At 37.4% G+C, this 20,660-nt stretch overlaps 1 protein-coding gene across 2 annotated transcripts in view; it reads right to left on the bottom strand.

Annotated features, from left to right (window-relative positions):
- Window positions 1-327: 327 nt before the first annotated feature.
- The window catches only part of tmtc1 (transmembrane O-mannosyltransferase targeting cadherins 1), a 121,487-nt gene continuing 101,154 nt past the window's right edge, over window positions 328-20,660 (bottom strand). For both annotated transcript variants that reach the window (XM_066705291.1, XM_066705292.1), the window contains exons 12-19: window positions 13,286-13,394; window positions 8,925-9,027; window positions 7,977-8,112; window positions 7,315-7,459; window positions 5,563-5,700; window positions 4,554-4,676; window positions 3,764-3,841; window positions 328-2,015 (exon numbers count right to left, since the gene is read on the bottom strand). In XM_066705291.1, coding sequence (XP_066561388.1) covers window positions 1,896-2,015; window positions 3,764-3,841; window positions 4,554-4,676; window positions 5,563-5,700; window positions 7,315-7,459; window positions 7,977-8,112; window positions 8,925-9,027; window positions 13,286-13,394 — 952 coding nt within the window. In that variant the 3' untranslated portion in view covers window positions 328-1,895. The remainder of the gene's footprint in view (window positions 2,016-3,763; window positions 3,842-4,553; window positions 4,677-5,562; window positions 5,701-7,314; window positions 7,460-7,976; window positions 8,113-8,924; window positions 9,028-13,285; window positions 13,395-20,660) is intronic.

Raw genomic sequence — 20,660 nt, 5'->3', positions numbered from 1 at the left:
GACTCATTGACTAATGAAACAGCAAACAGCTGACGAGAGACTAGTTTTACAGACCAAATGGAGCAATTAATAGACTTTTTTTTTTTTTTAATTGAAATTGTACACAAAGCACATACACTAATTTGGCCTTGGTTGCATAATTGAGGAATAAAAAATATCCATGCCTATTTCTTTAGACAATGTGAAATAGTTTATCGTACTGAATAGGATAAATAACTTAAGAAAATATATAGTTTTGTTTTAAACAAACTGGTGGAATCATAACAATGTTGCACAATTTCACAGATTCTGAATAATTGAATTTCCCTTCCAATATTGTCACAGATATTTGTTTTTACATAGGTTTATTTAAACCAAAACAAAACATTGATACCATAAATGTAAGATCACACATTTAAGAAGTCCAACACATACAAATTCAGAATAAAAATAAAGGATATCTTTGCATAAAATAAATACATATGCAATTTCTTCATTGATTACTTCAGAATGCAAATTGACAGGCTGGCAAAAATACAATTCAAAGCAAAACAAAAAATAGAAATGTATCCATAAATAAAATCACACACATGAAGATCATTTGTGCCCAGAAAAAATAAAATTATGTGTATATATATATATATACACACATACATATACACACATACACACTTGCCAAAAAAATGCAATATTTACTTCACAACATCATAATAATAATCAAACCAAGGTATGCATGCACACAATTCCCATTTATCCTGTTGTTTCTTCAATCTGTATGTACATCTCTGTGCAGATTTCCACAGCAAAGAAAACTAAACAAAAATAAAGCAAAAAATGTAGCCACTGATGGTAAAGATGAATCACTGCATCACTGACAACAGATGCAGTCATTTACGCATCCTTATAGACTTCATCACAATATGTATCGCATGTATGGTAATCAGAACTTTTTGAGGGAAACCTGCAAAAGTACAGGAAAATAGCAATCATATTATAGAATAACTAAGATTGTAGGAGTTCTTTAATAAGATGTTTGTTTTTTAAATCTTCTGATAAAAACAAAAAAGAAAACAACATAAAATGACATTTCCCAAATACTCTCAAAATAAAAATATATTCTGGTACAAATTAGACACTTAATATTACAATCATTGCACAAAGATCTGGAATTTTTATTCTGGATTCTTGTTTACATTCCACCAGAAGATTCTCTTTAAATAACGAAACGCTGGGCATATCTTCAACTTTGAAGTAGGATTTTGTGGTCATGAATTCACAGGAAAGAAAAAGTGATGCAAATGTGTGAAGCATTACATTCATGATTTTCACAGACACACACATACATAAAACCAGAAAGAAGAGTCACATTCTGACAAAATCATTTCAAAGAATACTATAATGACTTACAAGGAAACAAATATAGTGCCCCAGCTGTATTGTGGTACAGTAGTTGTAGTGGATAATTTTACGAAAATTTGGTCTATTGACAGTTTCATTAAACTCGAAAAGGACTGATCCTCATTGATGTTCTCACTAAAAAGATAAAAAATAATAATAATAATAATAATCTCTTCATAAAAATTTAATTACCAGGTGCAGAAAAGCCATAATTTTGTCATTTTGTTTCAAGGTATTGATATACTGTAATCAGAGAAATCTAACTGCAGATTTACTTTAAAGCTTATCCATACTTGACCGTGACAAACTGCCAGCATGTTTCTTCTCCAGTCCAGACACCCAGAGATGTCTGTTCCCCGCCCATCCAGAACGCGCACAAGAACCAAACACTTAATAACTCTGGCCCAGGAGCCTTTCTTCCTCAAGCAGCAGCAGCAGCTTGGTCTTCCTGGGGCTTGGCTGCTCTCTTTGTGGTCTCTGTTCCTGGGACTGTTTCTTCAGGAAACGCTGTGTCCCTGTTACCCCTGCAGCTTCTTTTCCAAGCGGTCTAGTTTGGCCAGGTTCTCCTTCAGGAGCTTGCTGCCCGGGGAAAGCTGCAAGGCCTTTTCGTAGTACTTGCGCGCTGCCACGTAGTCTCCCTGCACAGACATGTCCTTGAGTTTACAGTCACACAAGAAGCCTTACCCTCCTATAGAAGTTTTGATTTACATTTGTTTTGTTTCATGACAGTCCATTGTGAACTGCTAAAGTCTAAAGTTGAATTTAACTTATGAATGACAATTATGATTCAGAGAAAGTTTAAAATGAATAAAGCTTCGTTCCGTTTTTCCATTTCTCCGAATTGCTTATTTTCTCGTTTCTTAACAACATTATCAACCTGGAAAAAATTACTCAACTCTGTAAGAGACCATTTCTATTGTTAATTTTCCAAATGATCTAAAGTAATAAAAAGTACATTTTCTATACAAATGCAAAATTGTTGTAGTTGCTCTGCACAATGTTTTGTAGTATACAATTATATAATATTATTATATACTACATTGTGTTTTAGTGCTTGAAAAACCCTGTAAGTCTTGGATAAGAATTTCCACAAAATAATAAATAAGGTGTTTATCTATAATTAACCACTGATGGCCTTTATACTTCATAAATAAAAGTTGTGATCAGAGGCCACTTGCAGGTCTAGATGTACACATGAAATATGTTGTTCACAACTTATCTTCGATCTTCCTCTGGCAAAATTTGCTTTCAGCATTTGATTTCAGTAACGCTGCATTTATGGTAAAATTATTTAAGCCATAAACTGTAATTGGAGGAAGAGCAGTAGCCATTGTTATCACTGTAAGTCACCCTAATAAGACTCTGGTAGAATATCTTACTTTAATTACTTAAAAGTCCTACTCTAATTTATCCTTAAATCAATTGTAGTATGACAGCCGTGTTGTTTGCGCACACCATATAATGTTTGATTCGGTAAGTATTTTAAATGTCCTAGTCTAGTAGTGGGGGAAGCGTTTGACTAATGAAAGATTATTTTTGACACACAAACACAAAAAAAAAAATGTATGTATTACTTAATACAAATGGGGGGAGTTCTAGCTATAGGGCCTTATTTACTATACACATTTTATTCATTGTTAAAGGCCTTTCGCATAAGAACAATGGTAACACTTTACAATAGGTCTCCGTAGTTACTGTGTATTAACATTGTAAGTACTCAGTAACTACATCTTAGTTGCTCATAAGAACAGTGTAATTGTGCATTTGTTAACTTAATTAACTTAACTTAAAGTACTTAATTATTATAAAGTGTTACCAGAATATTTAGTCATATGTATTGTCAGAGGTTTTTCTTCCAGTTTATTTCTTTATATATTTTTTACTTTGGTATATCTTTGAAAAATACAATGCATTATTTAAAACAAAACATTGGTGTCTTGCCACCAATCAGTCTCTCTCATATCTGCCTGTTTAACTGCAGTTAGAGTTCAGTTTGAGGCGGGCAAGTTTTACTGCTGCTGCTTGTAAACAGGTTAGAAGCAAATCAGAGTGTTTGTCCACAGGACAACATCCTGATCTTGGTAGTATTTGTAATCCATTTATCCTTATAATTTGGAAAGGAATAATAGCTTATGCTAAATTAAGTAATAATGATAAAGACTCTTCATGGAAATATATATATACATTTCCATTTTTGTAAAATCTTCCTTTCCTTTAGTATAAAGATTTATTTACATAGCTAGACACAAAGTAAAGTTTAAAGTTATGGAAAAAGATTGAAAATTCAGTGTCAGAAAAGTAATATATATATTTACTGTGTTTGTAACTCCACTGCTAACCATTGAATAAATGTATTCATATCATCAGCCTTGTTGTGAAGATGTACCTTTATGTGCTGGATTCCACCCATGTTCATCCAGGCCTGTGATTGGTCAGGATTGAGTTCAACAGCTATCTTGTAGCTCTGTGTAAAGAGAGAGAGTATTTTTGAAATGCCCAGCAAGATCTTCACACTTTGCACAGTGAAAGACTGATCAGGTTTTACAGTGTTATAAACTTCAAGGTTATACCTTCAAAAGACCACTAGGTGGAAACAAAACCTTTAACATACTGCACTCTACTTGGCTAACCACATTCTTCATAACATTGCTTTTCCCATCGAGAAATAAAACATGGGATTGATTACTGTGCAGAAGTGGAGTCTTGTTTTTCTGTTGCAGAAATTCAGATCTATTTGCATAGCTGTTGCAGAAAGAGATGAATATCTAAGTGAGTAATGGAACACTGGCTGGAGGCCAGGATTGTAATGAAAGCGATCGCTGGAACTTAACTGGAGGAGGAAACTCCACAAATTAACTTGTAAATACAGCAGCTCCTTGTGAACTTCCTCTGACCGGATGGGGAGTAAATGCCACCCGTTATTTGCAGACTCTAGAGCAGCTCTGCGCAGTGCATTTATTTTTCTAAGCAATCATGTAAGGAGATTGGAGTGATTTGCAGTAAATGTCCTTAATGCTTATTATTATTAATATGCCCATTAAAAATTAAAGAATGCAAATGAACAACATATTCCGTCAACACATCAATCAAAGAGTTTCAGTAATGCCAATAACAGAGGAAGTGACCCAGTTAGCATAATTTCTGGAGGGATCCAGTTAAAACAGAAGCAAACGTACCTCAAAAGCATGGTTGAGGAGGTTCATTTCTCTCAGCTGGTTGCCTTTCGAGAAGTGCAGTTCAGCCTTCATGTTTGGATCCCCATGGTTCAGCTGGATGGCTTTTTCTAGTGCGTCAAGAGCCTAGCCAAAAAAAAAAAGCTTCAAACATCAGTGAAACCCAATCCTCTAATGAATGGAGAACATCTGAATAAGCCCAACTCGTAAACATATTAATTACACACCATCTATCCTAATTATCTTTATTTTGGTCTGAAATGATTAGCTTACCCACTCTGGTAGCTTGGTATGCTGACCCCTGACACATATCTGTGACATCAATTACACAATCATTTTGCAGAAAAAAGGCAAGGGACTGTGTAAGAGTGGTAGAAGATTCAATTATACACTTATTCAACTTGCCATTTTCAACCCAGCTTTTATCACTGAACTGAAAAGTAAATGGGTCAAGTAATAGAGAGTTTTAGAAGTTTTAGACTAGGTCTCATTAAGAAACATCTCTTAAAATTTTGCACAAAGTACTCAAAACATAACTGTAAAAACAACCTTAACGGAGCTGTAAGACCATTCCTACCTTCGCTTGTAGGCCTAATTAAATCTCTCCATGTGGCTGTGCTCTCTGTGGTTCTGAAAGGAGCTTGTGGACCTCAGTTCGAGAGCCGTGTAATTTGAACAGTTTATCTTTGAGAAATGTATAAGCGCAGACCTTTGATAGTCGTGCAGTGTATGCCTGAGGTGTTGATTTGGTTTGGTGAATCTCTTCCTGGAAGGTTGAGTTGATCATGACCTCACAGGTGGCAAAGTTACAGATTGCAAAGAGTTAAAAGTAACCCTCCCACTTCCCTTTTCCCTTGTTGCTCTGAAGAGGCGAAAGTCAGCCAGTGAGTGCTGACAGCCTGTGAACACTATCACAACGTACCGTCTCAGCCTCAGGACCACCGCAGTGTTACACAGACTGTCTGGCACAAACACTATAAATACGGCCTCTCTCCGGGTCTTATTTGCATACCTCATTATGACTGCCCCGCTTGCTGTAAATTGCAGATAAGAGTCGATAACATTCAACACAGGCAATGTTTCTAGATAAAATCCCAAAGGTCATCTTTTCTGCTTCTTTTGTTCGACCGGCCATAGCTAAGACTTGAGCCTGGAAAAAAAAAAAAAAAAAGAAAATTGTATTAGAAGCAGAGTCACTGCAAAAGCTTAGGGAATTAAATGAGATAGCAGCTTAATTTAGTCTTGGGGGCTAACAGAAACTTGTTATACATTGCAATCTTATCAACTGATTCTGTTGACCTTGTTCTTGATTTGTTCTTGAAAAGTTATACATTGATTTGCATGTTAATGAGGGAAATAAGTATTTGACCCCTTCGACTTAGTACTTGGTGGCAAAACCCTTGTTGGCAATCACAGAGGTCAGATGTTTCTTGTAGTTGGCCACCAGGTTTGCACACATCTCAGGAGGGATTTTGTCCCACTCCTCTTTGCAGATCCTCTCCAAGTCATTAAGGTTTCGAGGCTGACGTTTGGCAACTCGAACCTTCAGCTCCCTCCACAGATTTTCTATGGGATTAAGGTCTGGAGACTGGCTAGGCCACTCCAGGACCTTAATGTGCTTCTTCTTGAGCCACTCCTTTGTTGCCTTGGCTGTGTGTTTTGGGTCATTGTCATGCTGGAATACCCATCCACGACCCATTTTCAATGCCCTGGCTAAGGGAAGGAGGTTCTCACCCAAGATTTGACGGTACATGGCCCCGTCCATCGTCCCTTTGATGCGGTGCAGTTGTCCTGTCCCCTTAGCAGAAAAACACCCCCAAAGCATAATGTTTCCACCTCCATGTTTGACGGTGGGGATGGTGTTCTTGGGGTCATTCCTCCTCCTCCAAACACGGCGAGTTGAGATGATGCCAAAGAGCTCGATTTTGGTCTCATCTGACCACAACACTTTCACCCAGTTCTCCTCTGAATCATTCAGATGTTCATTGATTGATTGATTGCTTCTGTGTACAGGTGTCTAATCTCAGCTCGTTACCTGTATAAAAGACACCTGGGAGCCAGAAATCTTGCTGATTGATAGGGGATCAAATACTTATTTCCCTCATTAACATGCAAATCAATTTATAACTTTTTTGAAATGCATTTTTCTGGATTGTTTTGCTATTATTCTGTCTCTCATTGTTAAAATACACCTACCATTAAAATTATAGACTGATAATTTCTTTGTCAGTGGGCAAACGTACAAAATCAGCAGGGGATCAAATACTTTTTTCCCCTCACTGTAAGTCAATTCTACGAGGGATTTTTGATTGAGTTTGGAAACTCTGGAAGGAATTCCTGGACTTCACACTATACCCTGACACCAAGCGGCATCCACTGAAATTGGCATTCAGACCAGAGGGGTGAAGACAGTGTTGCACTGTAGATGCTGAGAAAACCGTTATGATGGGGTTCTTGGCTTATTAATTTGCTAACTACCAACTAAGCACTGTGGGTTGGACAGCCTCCTGCTATCTGTAACCTCTCCAGGGTTATTAGAGTGTGATGAAACACTTCTGAATCAAGGCACTGACTTGCTTTTTTAAATGAAAACTTTTGCCATTTAAATTGGTCAGATTTCCTCTATTTTGTTAGAATCCTGACACTGAATTAAAACTGCAAAAGCTAAGCAGCATCTAGCATCGGTCCACATTAATTGACTTCTGGAAACTCTGGAGTAACTTGAACAAATGGCGACGGGTCCACTTCATGCTCCCAGCCTTACCAGTGCCAGCCAGATCTCAGTGTTGTCGGGCTGTAGGGCAGCGGCCTCTCTGTACACCTGCAGCGCCTCCTCAAAGCGTCCCGTGTTGTAGTACAGAGCCCCCAGCGGAGTCAGGATTTCCACCTTGCGGGTCACCTGCAAGGCCCTGCAAAAACACTGGGTCAGAGTTAAGACTGACGAACATCCTGAATAAATCTCTCTACTAAGAATAAGTCTCTGTACTACTGCTGTTCTTTAGCAATAGTTTATTTTCCCCTTTCCTACCAATAATTTATCTGATGCGTTTTTAAACTTTCACTCCGAACTTTAAACAAAACAAAGTCTTAAAGTTACATTGTTGACAGTTTAAATCCGTTGATTAGCTTTTTTAGGTTCATTTGAACCTTTTCTATCAGTAAAAACTCCTGTCTCCAAAATGTTTTCAAACTATTTAATAGTCTATGTATAATATAAGTGGCAAAGTGGCCCATGCTCCTATTTGTTAAAATACCCAAATCCTTTTTTACAAGAATGTGTAAGTATGGGTAATTAAAAGCATTTCTGTTATTTCATGTGAATTCTGCATATTCCTAAGCATTACACGCAGACCAAATTATATGATGTATGATGAAACTGACTGGCCTTTTTTTCTTCCCCAGGTAATTTTGTATTTGTTCCCTCACCTTTTGTACCAGGATTCTGCCTCCTTGTTCTGAGCAGACGAGCGCAGCAATCTTCCCAGGTTCACCATGGCGACGTAGTGTGTTGGTTTGAGCCGAATGGCTTGCTGGTAATGGCTGGCTGCCCTGTCCGCTTCTCCTGGAGGAGAGAAGCCCGGGTTGTAAAGTGTGAGAGGGGGAAAAGAAACTGCTTACAGAGGGGGGAAAAAAACTAGCCTGAAAAAAGATCACCCAGGTAAAGAATGTTCTTAAGAGAGATTGTTTTCCCCCTATAGATACACTAGGCTTCACTGCTTTGAAAATGATTATGCCAAATATCTGTTTTACCCTGGAAGCCAAGTCTAATGTGCAGTGAAATATAATATTTGCTCACATATTGCAGTTTTTGAATCTATACTACACCACAGTATTTATTATATTAAACAACAATGTTGTATTATTTTTCACACAGTTTATATTATTTTTAATATATTAATTGGTTTGCAAGTGTGCATGATTTTCTTTTGTATGGAATGCATCCAAATATTTTATCCCAAATAGCAACAAAGTGAATAAGTCTCTATGGTTTTGCTCTGGAAACAGTATATGATTCCTTTGTCATCACTTTAACAAATTATTAAACGGAACATAATATAGATTTTCATTACAAGCAATAATTACAAAACACTTAGCAAAACACATTTAGCAAGACACAGTATCACTCATATGCATTTACATTTTAACAGCATCTGGCTGGTAATATAATTTCATGGGTCATGTACCGTATGCATTGGACTGATCAAAATATATGGCACCACAATACCATGGATTGTGTATTTATTTATTCAAGAAGAAATCAGAGTCTTTAGAGTTCAAACCAGAAAACAATTGACCATTTCTACCCATTGAAAACGTGCTGCTCTGAAAGTGTGCACTGTTAAAATGGTCAATGAAAGTCACCTGAATACACACCTGCGTCCACTAGGAAAACACCAAAATTATTATGTAGATCTGAACTGTCAGGGCAGTTTTCAATGCCCTGGAGATAAACTTCATTGGCCTCATCAAACCGCTTCTAAACAAAAACACAAATGAAGAAAAAGGGTTAATAACTGCGCTACTGCAACACTAAAGAGCATAAACAAAAGATAATGTCCAAAACAATGCATAGAAGGAATGAACTCAAACTGTTGTCCATTAAACTTGAATTCGGTTAATTGCCTGTGGATGAACAGCTGCAGATTATTTACTAAATCTTCTGAGCAGAATACTTGTATCAGCAAGATCATTGTGTAAAGCCTGAACTTCGCAACGCTTTAGTCTTTTTAATGCAGTGTTTGCTTTTGCTATCTTCAAGTGCACATTCTTCAGTCTAGCCATCTTAATATGCCTACCCAGAGCACACACACCTGTTCATTTTTAAGAAAAGAGCACGGGACCAGAAGAAGACAAACTTCACAGAAAGCAGGTGACATTACCTCACAGAAACAGGAGCACAATTCCTAGTTAAGAATTAGGAGTCTTGCAAGACTGAGGTTCTTTGTGGAAGACGTGTAATCAACTCAACTGCCAGCCAAGCACTAAAAACAGCCATCTATTACGTCAGGTATAAACCAAAGACAGTCAGTCCCCACTACCTACCACCACAGGATTTCCCTATAATGCTTCACAGTTAAAAAAAAATTCAAATGAAATAGCATTTGACTTTTTTTTGTCCTCATTTGGAGATAATATTTTGTTTGAGGTTCAGTTCAATGAAACAAGATCCCCATGGAGATCTATAGTCCTTTTAAGTGTTTAACCACATCAGCCACTTAAGCTTTGAAAGGGCTCAGGCTCAAGTCAAAACTATCCCGACACGTCTAAAAATGATAATTGTTTTTCCACTTGTTTCTTAATTTAAAACGCTCTCAAAAAGCACATTATAATAATTACAGAAGGCCGGTTGGTGGATTATTATGGGGTTTTCTGATCTATACTAGACTGTTCATTCAGTGTGATCTTCATTAACACAATACCGTCACGCAGTTGGCTGCAATAGAAATTGACAGCCACAGTAGGGTTCTTTCTAAACAGCTTAATCTGGAATAAATGACAAGTGACAAGAATGGCTGTGTTTACATGGTGGTAAATAAGTCATGATAGCAGAGGTACTGTCATGACTTATTTAATGTGGTCGTAACGGTTTACAGCTCTAAATATATCTGGTTTATGTTTGAATACGAATTAAACATTGATCAACATGACAAAACATACAGATTAAAAGCAGGAGCTGTTAAATAGAGTATTCACAGAAACACTGAAATTGTAATCTAGCAGTACCACCTCAAAAGGAAGTCCACAACCTCTACTTTCATGACTTCTCAGCATGTAATAACAACTGATGAGACATTTTCCACTATTTCTGACACAAGGTGTGAATCCTCTACTCTCTGACACAACTCACCTAGTGTTAAATTAACTTTTGCACCACCAATTACTCTCTGTGTCTTGTGAACTTGTCTTGTGGCACAGAATCGTGTAATTGTCAGGCTGAGAAATTCTAAATACAGGAGACAAAAGTAGAACCATATGTTCAAATATACAAAGACAGAAAAGTTAGGGCCTATGACTGTAGATATATGATCCCGATAACAAGAACTGATAACACTGAAACATATTAGTGATTCTCCAGATCAGTGCTTTTTACAATTCAACCTGCTTTTCCACTGACTAGTTAATAATCTTAACTTGAAAAAATATGTCCTTATTTATTCTGTTATAAAAAGAAAAAAAAAGAAAAACAACTGTCAAAATCCAAAATATATATTCTGCCTGCCTTTGGGGATTCATAAATTAGCTTCCGGAAAGATTAATGTGATATTTTATAGCTTCATTATTGTACCTTTTATTAGGAACAAAATAAAAAGAGGCGTAAAATTAATGTAGTGCTTATTATTAGATGAATGTGGTCCTTCATGTTTGAACTCCTTTCAGTTTTGAATACGTGTTTAAATACTTATTCACAGTTGGTGCTGCTGGGGTTGATACTTTGTATTGGCTTTGGCAACAACTGACATAGTCTGTTTCAATCCAATAATAGGAAACCTTTCTGAAAGATCAAAATTGACCAGAAAATAAATAACATGCAACCTTAAAATGTTCAGTAAATGTAGGCATGGAATTGACAAAGGAATGGTTGTGGTATTGAAACCTTTGACCTTAATTCCTGTAATTCGTTGCCCATATTGATTGTTATTGTTCAAATATTTAGCGATTTGGAAATCTAAAATGTTATCACTTTTTGTAGAGTGTGTACAAACCTTTCGCTGTACACAATATCTAAATCATAGGTGTATCTCATAAAAGGAAGTGTGCATTGCATTACTATTTTAATATAGGTTTTTCAATTAGATAAATGTGTATGTAATGGTTGGCCTGAAGAGCTTCTTCAAGTTATTTTAAATGCATCTAAAATAAATAGTTTTATTACAACGTTTCCTAATCTGTAGGCACTGAGGAAACAAAAGAATAAATGAATAAATAAATAGAATACGATGTAATCAGTGAAATGGTTTCTTCTGTAATATTGCAGTCCAGGCACTGGCAGTGTATGTATTAAATTGAATGGCAAAAAACAATGGCATTTTCTTTCTAGCAAGATTAATGATCTAATCTGAATTAGTTTTATTTAATTTCATCCATAATGAAAAAGCTGTATTTAAAGCTACAAGGGGTGAATCAAGTCTTTGGTGCTGTGAGCAAAGCTGTAAAATTGCTGTTCGGCTGTAGATAGTAAAGAATTTGGTACAAGCTTATCGCTAGCATATGCTTAGAATATATTGAAAAGCATTTCTAACAGTCACATAAAGATTAATTATCTTACAGTTTACTTTTCTAATTATGCCTGTATGTGTTGAAACATGAAGGCATTACAGGTAAATTAAAATAAATAGTATTCAAGGTGCAGTAACTTATGAAACAATTTGTGGGATATTGCTAACTCTGTCAAATAATTAGACCAGTTAATTAAATGAAAGGTCTGGTGGAACAATAGCAGAAAATTGACACTGCCCTCCAAGATCAGAGACCCAGCCATATCACTACAGTGAAATACAATGTGAAATGTAATATATTTGGTAGAAATTGGAAACATATTTGTCCAAATATATTTTTCTACATATTGAATGTCCATAAGTGTCATTTGGGGTGATTTTCTTTTAAAGCATTATTTTGCTGGAATGCTGACCTATTCGGGCTGGATATTTAATCTGAGTGTCAGGTTTAGGTATCAATTCAATGCCTTACAAACACCTGATACCTGATATTTGGTTAACTGAAACGTTATCGAACAATGTTTGTACTGTGTACATTATCCCGTTACAGTCACTTCAGGTCCCTAAACTTTCAAAAGTGTACAGCTGTTGCTTGCCTGGGGAGGGTTATTTTGGTTTAGCAGGTTTGTTTGACTGTGTGGCCTGTGTAATCTGGGCACTCCAAAGTGTATCCTGTAACAGCGCTTTCAATCTGAGATCTGAGTGTAAACACTGCATCAGCCAAGCCTTGTGTTACTGTTAAACCATTCTGAATGGATTTGTCCTGTCTCACTTTTATATGAATCGTGACTTAATCAGAATTATGTACATATTTGCTTTTCCCATAAGGGAAATTACACTGTACATGGATTTTACAGCTGTATCTAATATAAACTGTTGAAAGAATGGCAAGTTTTCCAGTGTAACAACAGCCCTTCCCACAAAAGGGGCATACTGGTTTCCATAATCGGGAAATTGATTAATAAAGTTGATTGTCTATGTTTTGCGTGGGCAGCCCTGTAGAATCTCATTGGTCTCACTGGCTAGAAGATGAGATGTGAGACAGCTCCCTCATCTTCAACACCTATGTATTGGGGAGGGATGGACTGGATCAGAGAATCGAGCAACGGAAAAACAAAAAGAGCAATGAAGTTGGACGGGTCAATTTAAAAAAGAAAAAAGAAGAAGGAAATCAACCTGCAATTTCCAGAGCACAGCAGTTATAACTAGAACTCAATCAATAGCACGCCGCTGTGTTAAGTGTATTTTACAAAACTGAAAAGGTCAACAGATCCATAGAATCCATTTCTAAGTGCTTTAGTAAAAAACGAACAACAAAAGTGCTGACACTTTCTGCCATGATGTAGCAAAACAAAAGAAGCGTCATGATATGATATAATGATACCTGACAGTCGGGGCAGGGGATGGTATTGGGTAAGCTTCAGTGTTATCTCCTCACACTGTGATAGATTAAAGACAAGACCTTACACAGAGTATCGGGCTCTGCCAATTCCTTCAGTGGGAAAGTGGTAGGTTTACCTGCTCAGCAAACAAGGACGCAAGGCTGGAGTAGGCATCAGCAAAGTGGGGGCCGAACCGGATTGAATCTCTCAGCAGCTGTTCAGCCTCAGCCTCTTTCCCCTGGGACCTGTTATCACAAGACAGTATTGTCACACCTACAGTATCGATGCTTTCCCAGTAAGACCACTTTCAACTTGTTCCACAGAATCAATACAGGGACCGAAACCCCCCCCCAAAAACATGTCCAGAAAGGGACGTTAATTACAGCATGTGAGATTTTAGGGCCTAGCTTTTGAAAACTGTAATATTCCAGTCTGTCATTGGTCTGTCTGTATCCTTGATTTGTTTATCCCTTTGCTGTAATGTGGCCTGATTGGTTTTATTGCCTGCATTTATATGACCAGTTGTAAATGCTACTAAGCTGGTGGTTTAAATTGTGTTATTTTTATGGCCCCTGTAAAAGCGGGTTGCTAAAACCCTCAAATTATAGCCTCACTTGAGAATCTCACTGATTAAAGTAGAGAGTTGAACACCAATTTGAAAAGAAAAAGAAATAATGGCTACGTCTTCTGAAATTCTATCTTGAAATATCTTTGAAATTATGATAGGACTGTAAAATCCGTAACAACAGCTCCAAAAGGAGAAGGTTCAATTTACTGATTTTGTACCTTCATTACATAAGGTATACACTTACCTAAAGGATTATTAGGAACACCATACTAATACTGTGTTTGACCCCCTTTCGCCTTCAGAACTGCCTTAATTCTACGTGGCATTGATTCAACAAGGTGCTGAATGCATTCTTTAGAAATGTTGGCCCATATTGATAGGATAGCATCTTGCAGTTGATGGAGATTTGTGGGATGCACATCCAGGGCACGAAGCTCCCGTTCCACCACATCCCAAAGATGCTCTATTGGGTTGAGATCTGGTGACTGTGGGGGCCAGTTTAGTACAGTGAACTCATTGTCATGTTCAAGAAACCAATTTGAAATGACTCGACCTTTGTGACATGGTGCATTATCCTGCTGGAAGTAGCCATCAGAGGATGGGTACATGGTGGTCATAAAGGGATGGACATGGTCAGAAACAATGCTCAGGTAGGCCGTGGCATTTAAACGATGCCCAATTGGCACTAAGGGGCCTAAAGTGTGCCAAGAAAACATCCCCCACACCATTACACCACCACCACCAGCCTGCACAGTGGTAACAAGGCATGATGGATCCATGTTCTCATTCTGTTTACGCCAAATTCTGACTCTGAATGTCTCAACAGAAATCAAGACATCAGACCAGGCAACATTTTTCCAGTCTTCAACTGTCCAATTTTGGTGAGCTTGTGCAAATTGTAGCCTCTTTTTCCTATTTGTAGTGGAGATGAGTGGTACCCGGTGGGGTCTTCTGCTGTTGTAGCCCATCCGCCTCAAGGTTGTACGTGTTGTGGCTTCACAAATGCTTTGCTGCATACCTCGGTTGTAACAAGTGGTTATTTCAGTCAAAGTTGCTCTTCTATCAGCTTGAATCAGTCGGCCCATTCTCCTCTGACCTCTAGCATCAACAAGGCATTTTCGCCCACAGGACTGCCGCATACTGGATGTTTTTCCCTTTTCACACCATTCTTTGTAAACCCTAGAAATGGTTGTGCGTGAAAATCCCAGTAACTGAGCAGATTGTGAAATACTCAGACCGGCCCGTCTGGCACCAACAACCATGCCACGCTCAAAATTGCTTAAATCACCTTTCTTTCCCATTCAGACATTCAGTTTGGAGTTCAGGAGATTGTCTTGACCAGGACCACACCCCTAAATGCATTGAAGCAACTGCCATGTGATTGGTTGGTTAGATAATTGCATTAATGAGAAATTGAACAGGTGTTCCTAATAATCCTTTAGGTGAGTGTATAAGAGAAGACAGACTGTTTGGAAAGGCCATCACTAATCTTTTCCTATCTAGCACTCAATGTTGTCCAATCCACAACCGATATGTCAATATCAAAGAACACAAAAAACAGACGTCTTCAGCAAAATGAGAGATAGGGAGATATACAATAAGGAATCCCTGTTAAGAGGAGGAAAACCATCCATTGTTGCTTATTGATTGGTCAAAAGTGCATTATGGAAAGATGAAACAAGGTGTGAGAAACTGGTGTGCCAAATGGAAAGATAGCACACCATACACCATTACATTTAATCCATAAGATACCAAACCCATTATTAGCTCTTGCAATGGCCAGAACCCCAGCGCTAGCTAACAATGAAATGTGAAACCATGCTCAACCCGCAACTCCATGCATCTTGGTTAACCAAGTGCAAGATTCAAAGTCGAGCTAAATACTTCTAAATATTCTTCTACAAAAACCCTTACTGTACTGTTCTGTTACTGTAAGACCACTTTTATCTCAACCTGTATTCCTAATTAAACGTCACCATAGCCCTCCTTCAATCTAGCCTATATGTTACAGTAAATGTGAAATGTGTGAAAAAGGTAAATGTATACATTTCCCGGGGAAAGCGGGTAGGTAGGTCAGTAGATTCGCTTGACATGTAGACTTTTGTTATTCTGCACAGACATTGACCAATTTAGCCAACAGTCTTTTAAGAATCTTGAGAAAATCTGTGTGCATCAAGCTGTCTTAACTTTGGGCGTGTGGAGTTCATGCCATTGACAAATACAATAGTCAAAACAGGGGAAAGCTCCCACATGGACTATATAATTGACATGTCAATCAAATACTCATCCGAATAATTTTTGGACTGCCAATAAGCCTGTTTTTATTGATCTCTAATTAGACCTATATTAAATTAGCTAAAAGCCTTTATACCCCCTTCATACCCATAGCTTCTTATTTTTACATTAACATTTTATTTGTTGTTCCATTTATCTTGTAAAAAACAACATTTCAAACAGCGATAATTGCTCATTAAAACGTGTCAAAGCAGCCTATGCATTTCATTGTTTCTTCTGGTAATTGATATGATGTATAGTTTTACACTTGTCAAATGTGTCTGTATGAGTAGTTATCAGACTATGAAAAGATAAACAATGTGCTGGACTCCACTTTGTGATTTGCAATATATTATATTAAATTAAGTTTATGGAATGATGTCTTACTTCTGTTAATTAGTTAGCAGACTACAAAGTGGACTAGTCTTCAGGATAATGAGATGATGTTCGTGTGGTGTTTAATTTCAAGCATTAGCCTATCTTGTCTGATTTTGTCTTTATTCTACATGTATCATTGCTAAAATATATATATATATATAATTCACATGCAAGTGTGGATTGGTGATCTGCATTTGATCAGATTCAGCCTACAGGTGATAATGAGCAAACAGTTCAGTAGACAGTCTAATGTGTGATAGGGTTAGGGTAACTATTTTCATTTTAATTACTATTTTCTGCATAATGACTATTTCGGAGCAGTGTGATTCAGCGCACCTGATCTGGATCACAACTGTGAGAGGGAAACGCAACTGACCTACCGCTGTTCAAATGTACATCTGTCCACATCAACCAGGAGATGCACAGATTATCCATGGGAAATACACATTTTCTGTGGTGCTGGTAAATTTATACATTTACTGTTTTCACACATTTACCGTAACATATACATCTAACCTAAGCAGAGCCCAGACCTACATGCATTCAAAGGACTAGGTTTGACAACAGGGCTAAAGTGAAGAATACATTTAATTCACCTATGTTACTGATAAGCCTTGTAATTTTCTGCGTAGAGATATCTTCAGTGCACACATTCTTACCACTTCTGTTGTATTTTTAAGGCTGGACATTTTGGCTTGACAGTCGGTTGTATAAACTCTGCTGCTACTACCTACCTCTAATTAGGTAAGCTTTTTTGGACCACTTGAACTCCCTTCCTGGACAGCAGTTTGAGAACCTCTGAGATGAGAAAAGTATTTCACCGAATATTTTGGTAAAATAAATTGTAAAAAGATTTGCAAAACCAGCAAAACTGCAGTCATGGCAGAGACTTGAGAATAATTAGCTGCAAAAACCAGCAACACATATACTTATTTGCATTTTCCTTCTTTTTCTTTTTTAATTTTAACATAGTTTAGGAGAATTTAAATATATTGTGCTATAGACATCCAGATATGTTCAGGTAGTTCTAAAAACACCAGCTAACCAATACATCCTCTAATTTAAGCTGCAGAAAGTTGAACTATTTCCACTTGGATGGTGCTGTGTGTAGGTTTTAATGTATAGCTTCCTAATTAGTCATTTCGCAAAAGCAATCCATATTATTGACTTCTAGAACACAGGTGACCGATGAAATGTTAATCCATGACTTCCTGACTTCCCAGCACAGTCCCAGCTGGCAGTCTAACCATCCGAACATTAATTGAATTGGGGGATTTGAAAATCTGGAATCAATCCTCAATAGCTAACATGTAACAGGAATTGTACATCTGGGATGCTATTTTCTAAATTCATTTTTTCAGCTGTATTTGCTGAAAAAGCTATTACCAATCTGGCTTTGTGCAAAACAAGGCATGAGAACAGGAAGAGATGGTATTGTTTTCGGACGGTTCAGATTGACGATTTTGGAATGGGAACAAAGAAGGAAGATAGTAGATCTAAAACCCTACTCTGTTAAATTGTTAATAGAGACTTCCTTTATTACTTCTATCTTGTAATAGTTTTCATTAATAGAGTATGAAATTATTAGCCTTCCTTGGTAAGTAAATATGCAGTTTTAAAACTAAATCTAGAGAGGACAGCCTTTTCTGCATCTCCGTGGATAAAAAATGTGCAAGATCTAACCATTTGAGGGCAGTGCGACATAAAAGCACTTTTAATCCTTGAGAAAAGACTGGGAAACAAATTATTCATACATCTGTAATACCAAGCTGCTGTTGTGCTAACAGTGAAGTACACAGCATACATCAGAGTTGGACAAAGGAAGAGTTTATGTATCCTTGGGATCAATTTGCACAACTATGTGGTAGCTTTGAAAGAACATAAATAAATAAAATGAAATACAAAGGTCATATAACGCATACACAAAATCATCCCACTGTGGAAGAAACAGCACTTCCACAGTGTATAAATCCTCCTTAGCACACTCCTTTAATCAGATTATCAAGATATCTGAGGGGTGTTGATCTGCAGAGATATACGTGCTAGGGGGGGCATTCTTGGAAGAAAAGGAGAGGAATGAAAGCTGCAAGCTGCGAGTTTGTGTATTGTCTGGAGCTGTCTTGATTGCTTTTTGCAGACGCCACAGGACTAGAATGGGTTACTAAGCTTTGAAACACAGGACGTACAATTTAGAGGAGGCAAATGTGGAGAGGAAGCTGCAGTTTGGGTTTGCTTCTTCCATCCAGCAAGCTGCCAGGCAATTATAAATATTAACTGCACACTTGCTGTGCAGTAATTACAACACATGGCAGCTAATTTCCCCCTGCTTGTCAACATGCAAATGTTATAATTAAGAATGCCTATGTGGACAGTGATTCATTTAGGGGACAACAATAATAATTATCAGTTGTATCATGTTGTGGGGAACACGAGAGCAATCGCTTTTACCAAATTGACAGCCGTACGCTTTTTATTTCTTCAGAAGGTGCAAATTGTCGACATTCCACATGTGTATATTTATCTTATTTACATAAACGAATCTGATTTACAATAGTTTAATTAGTTTGTGGCTCAATTAGCAGTTACAAAATTTACTGAAATGCATTTCATCTCGCAGACCGGTAATTAACAAACCCAGTAATCAACAAATACATTTATAAAAGACCTAGCAAGCAAGCCAAGCAAACAAAAACAAGTAAACACTAACTGCAATTAACAGTGAGTCAGGAAGACAGCGACATAAAGATGTTCGGGGCACTTTTGCAGTCTTCACAATTCTGCTCTAAGATGTAACTAATCCTCTCACAATAAAAATCTGATTTTCTCTGTGTATGTACTGTCGGCCTCTGGTAGCTTTGAAATCTTGTCTATAGGGACATTATTAACATTGGACACTGCAGAATACTATTTTTTTCTCCTCTTATTTGTATACTGTACATAGTGTATGAGTAAAAGTCTGTGAGTAAAAGCAGGCTATTTTAACTATTCTTTTGACCAATGGTTGCAAAAGAATTTCATTCCTTGTAGCAATTTCTCCACACAGATCCAGTTATGACAGCTTCTTGTGGCTCAGTCCACTCCACCCCACTAACAAGTCTGTAGAGCAGGGATTGTCAGGTAGCATTTTTTACCATGTTTTTTCCTCCATTTAAAGAATCCCTGGCTTCTAAATTACAGTCTGGTGAACAATTTAATATTTGTTTTTACCCCCATCCTAGACTTAGAAGTAAAGAGTTTTATTACTACTTTTCTAATTAAGAGATGGTGACCTGCCGACACTTTTCTGCCCCTGGATAAATCTAATTTTCCCTGGTTGTCTCATGCATAGCTCTTTGAAAATTTTAACTGAATATTATATCAGTCTGGCAAGTAAGGCAGTTTGATTTTTCCCAAGACCTTGAAAACTGTGAACCTGGAGTGTGACGGGGTAGCAGCCACAGAAACTAACTTCCTTTTAATGTTCACTGCATGATGCGTGGGATTAAGCCAAAGATATCTGATATTTCGCTAGTAAGCTAATTTATATACAGTTCAGATTTTGTTTTTGAATTTTAAAATGAAGAGGAACAACTCAAAAGAAAATAAAAGCACATTAAGGCATCATAATGGGAATCCATTTGATTTCTTCATTAAGTTTTCATGGAATAAATACAGAATATATTATCAAATCATGGGGCCATCCTTCCTCTGCTGGTAATAAATTGTACCATAGGTTAGGTGCTAAGCTGAGGTTTCTTTTACTGTGATGCTTTGGGCAACAGAGTACTGCCAGCTTGAATGGTAGTGACCTAACCTCAGTCCTGCAGAACATCTCTGGGATAAACTGGAACAGTGAACTACAGTGACCAATCTCTCACACCACACTAGTAAGGGTACTGCAGCAGAAAAATGCTATCAAATACCCCCAGGGGCATCTATAAAAAGGAACGGATCAGTCACTCTAATAGCCTTATTAAATACACTGTGAACTAGTGCCTTTTGATCTGAAACGCTGACTACATAAGCAGGGGACGTCCATAAAGAGAACAGAAGACAGGCCTGATTCATCATCAGGCCTTGTGTGAGCAGTAAGCGCTTTGAAAGAACTGGAGGGGAAGGGGAAGTCACAAACATAGTCCAGGAAAAATTAGAAGAGGTATTTTTCTGGAGATAGAAGTATGAATATGCACAAGGGCAATCATCCTGATTTCAAACACATTTCTGAAGTACAAGGGAAACGCTCACATACTTATAGTCTAAATATGTCAGCAAGTATCTACTGCCAATTAGAAATAAAAAAGAAACAAGAGGT

The sequence above is a fragment of the Amia ocellicauda genome, chromosome 5 (assembly GCF_036373705.1).
Source record: "Amia ocellicauda isolate fAmiCal2 chromosome 5, fAmiCal2.hap1, whole genome shotgun sequence".
Taxonomy (NCBI): domain Eukaryota; kingdom Metazoa; phylum Chordata; class Actinopteri; order Amiiformes; family Amiidae; genus Amia; species Amia ocellicauda.
The sequence above is the reverse complement of the archived record's forward strand: the minus strand, read 5'-3'. Positions and strand labels throughout refer to the sequence as shown.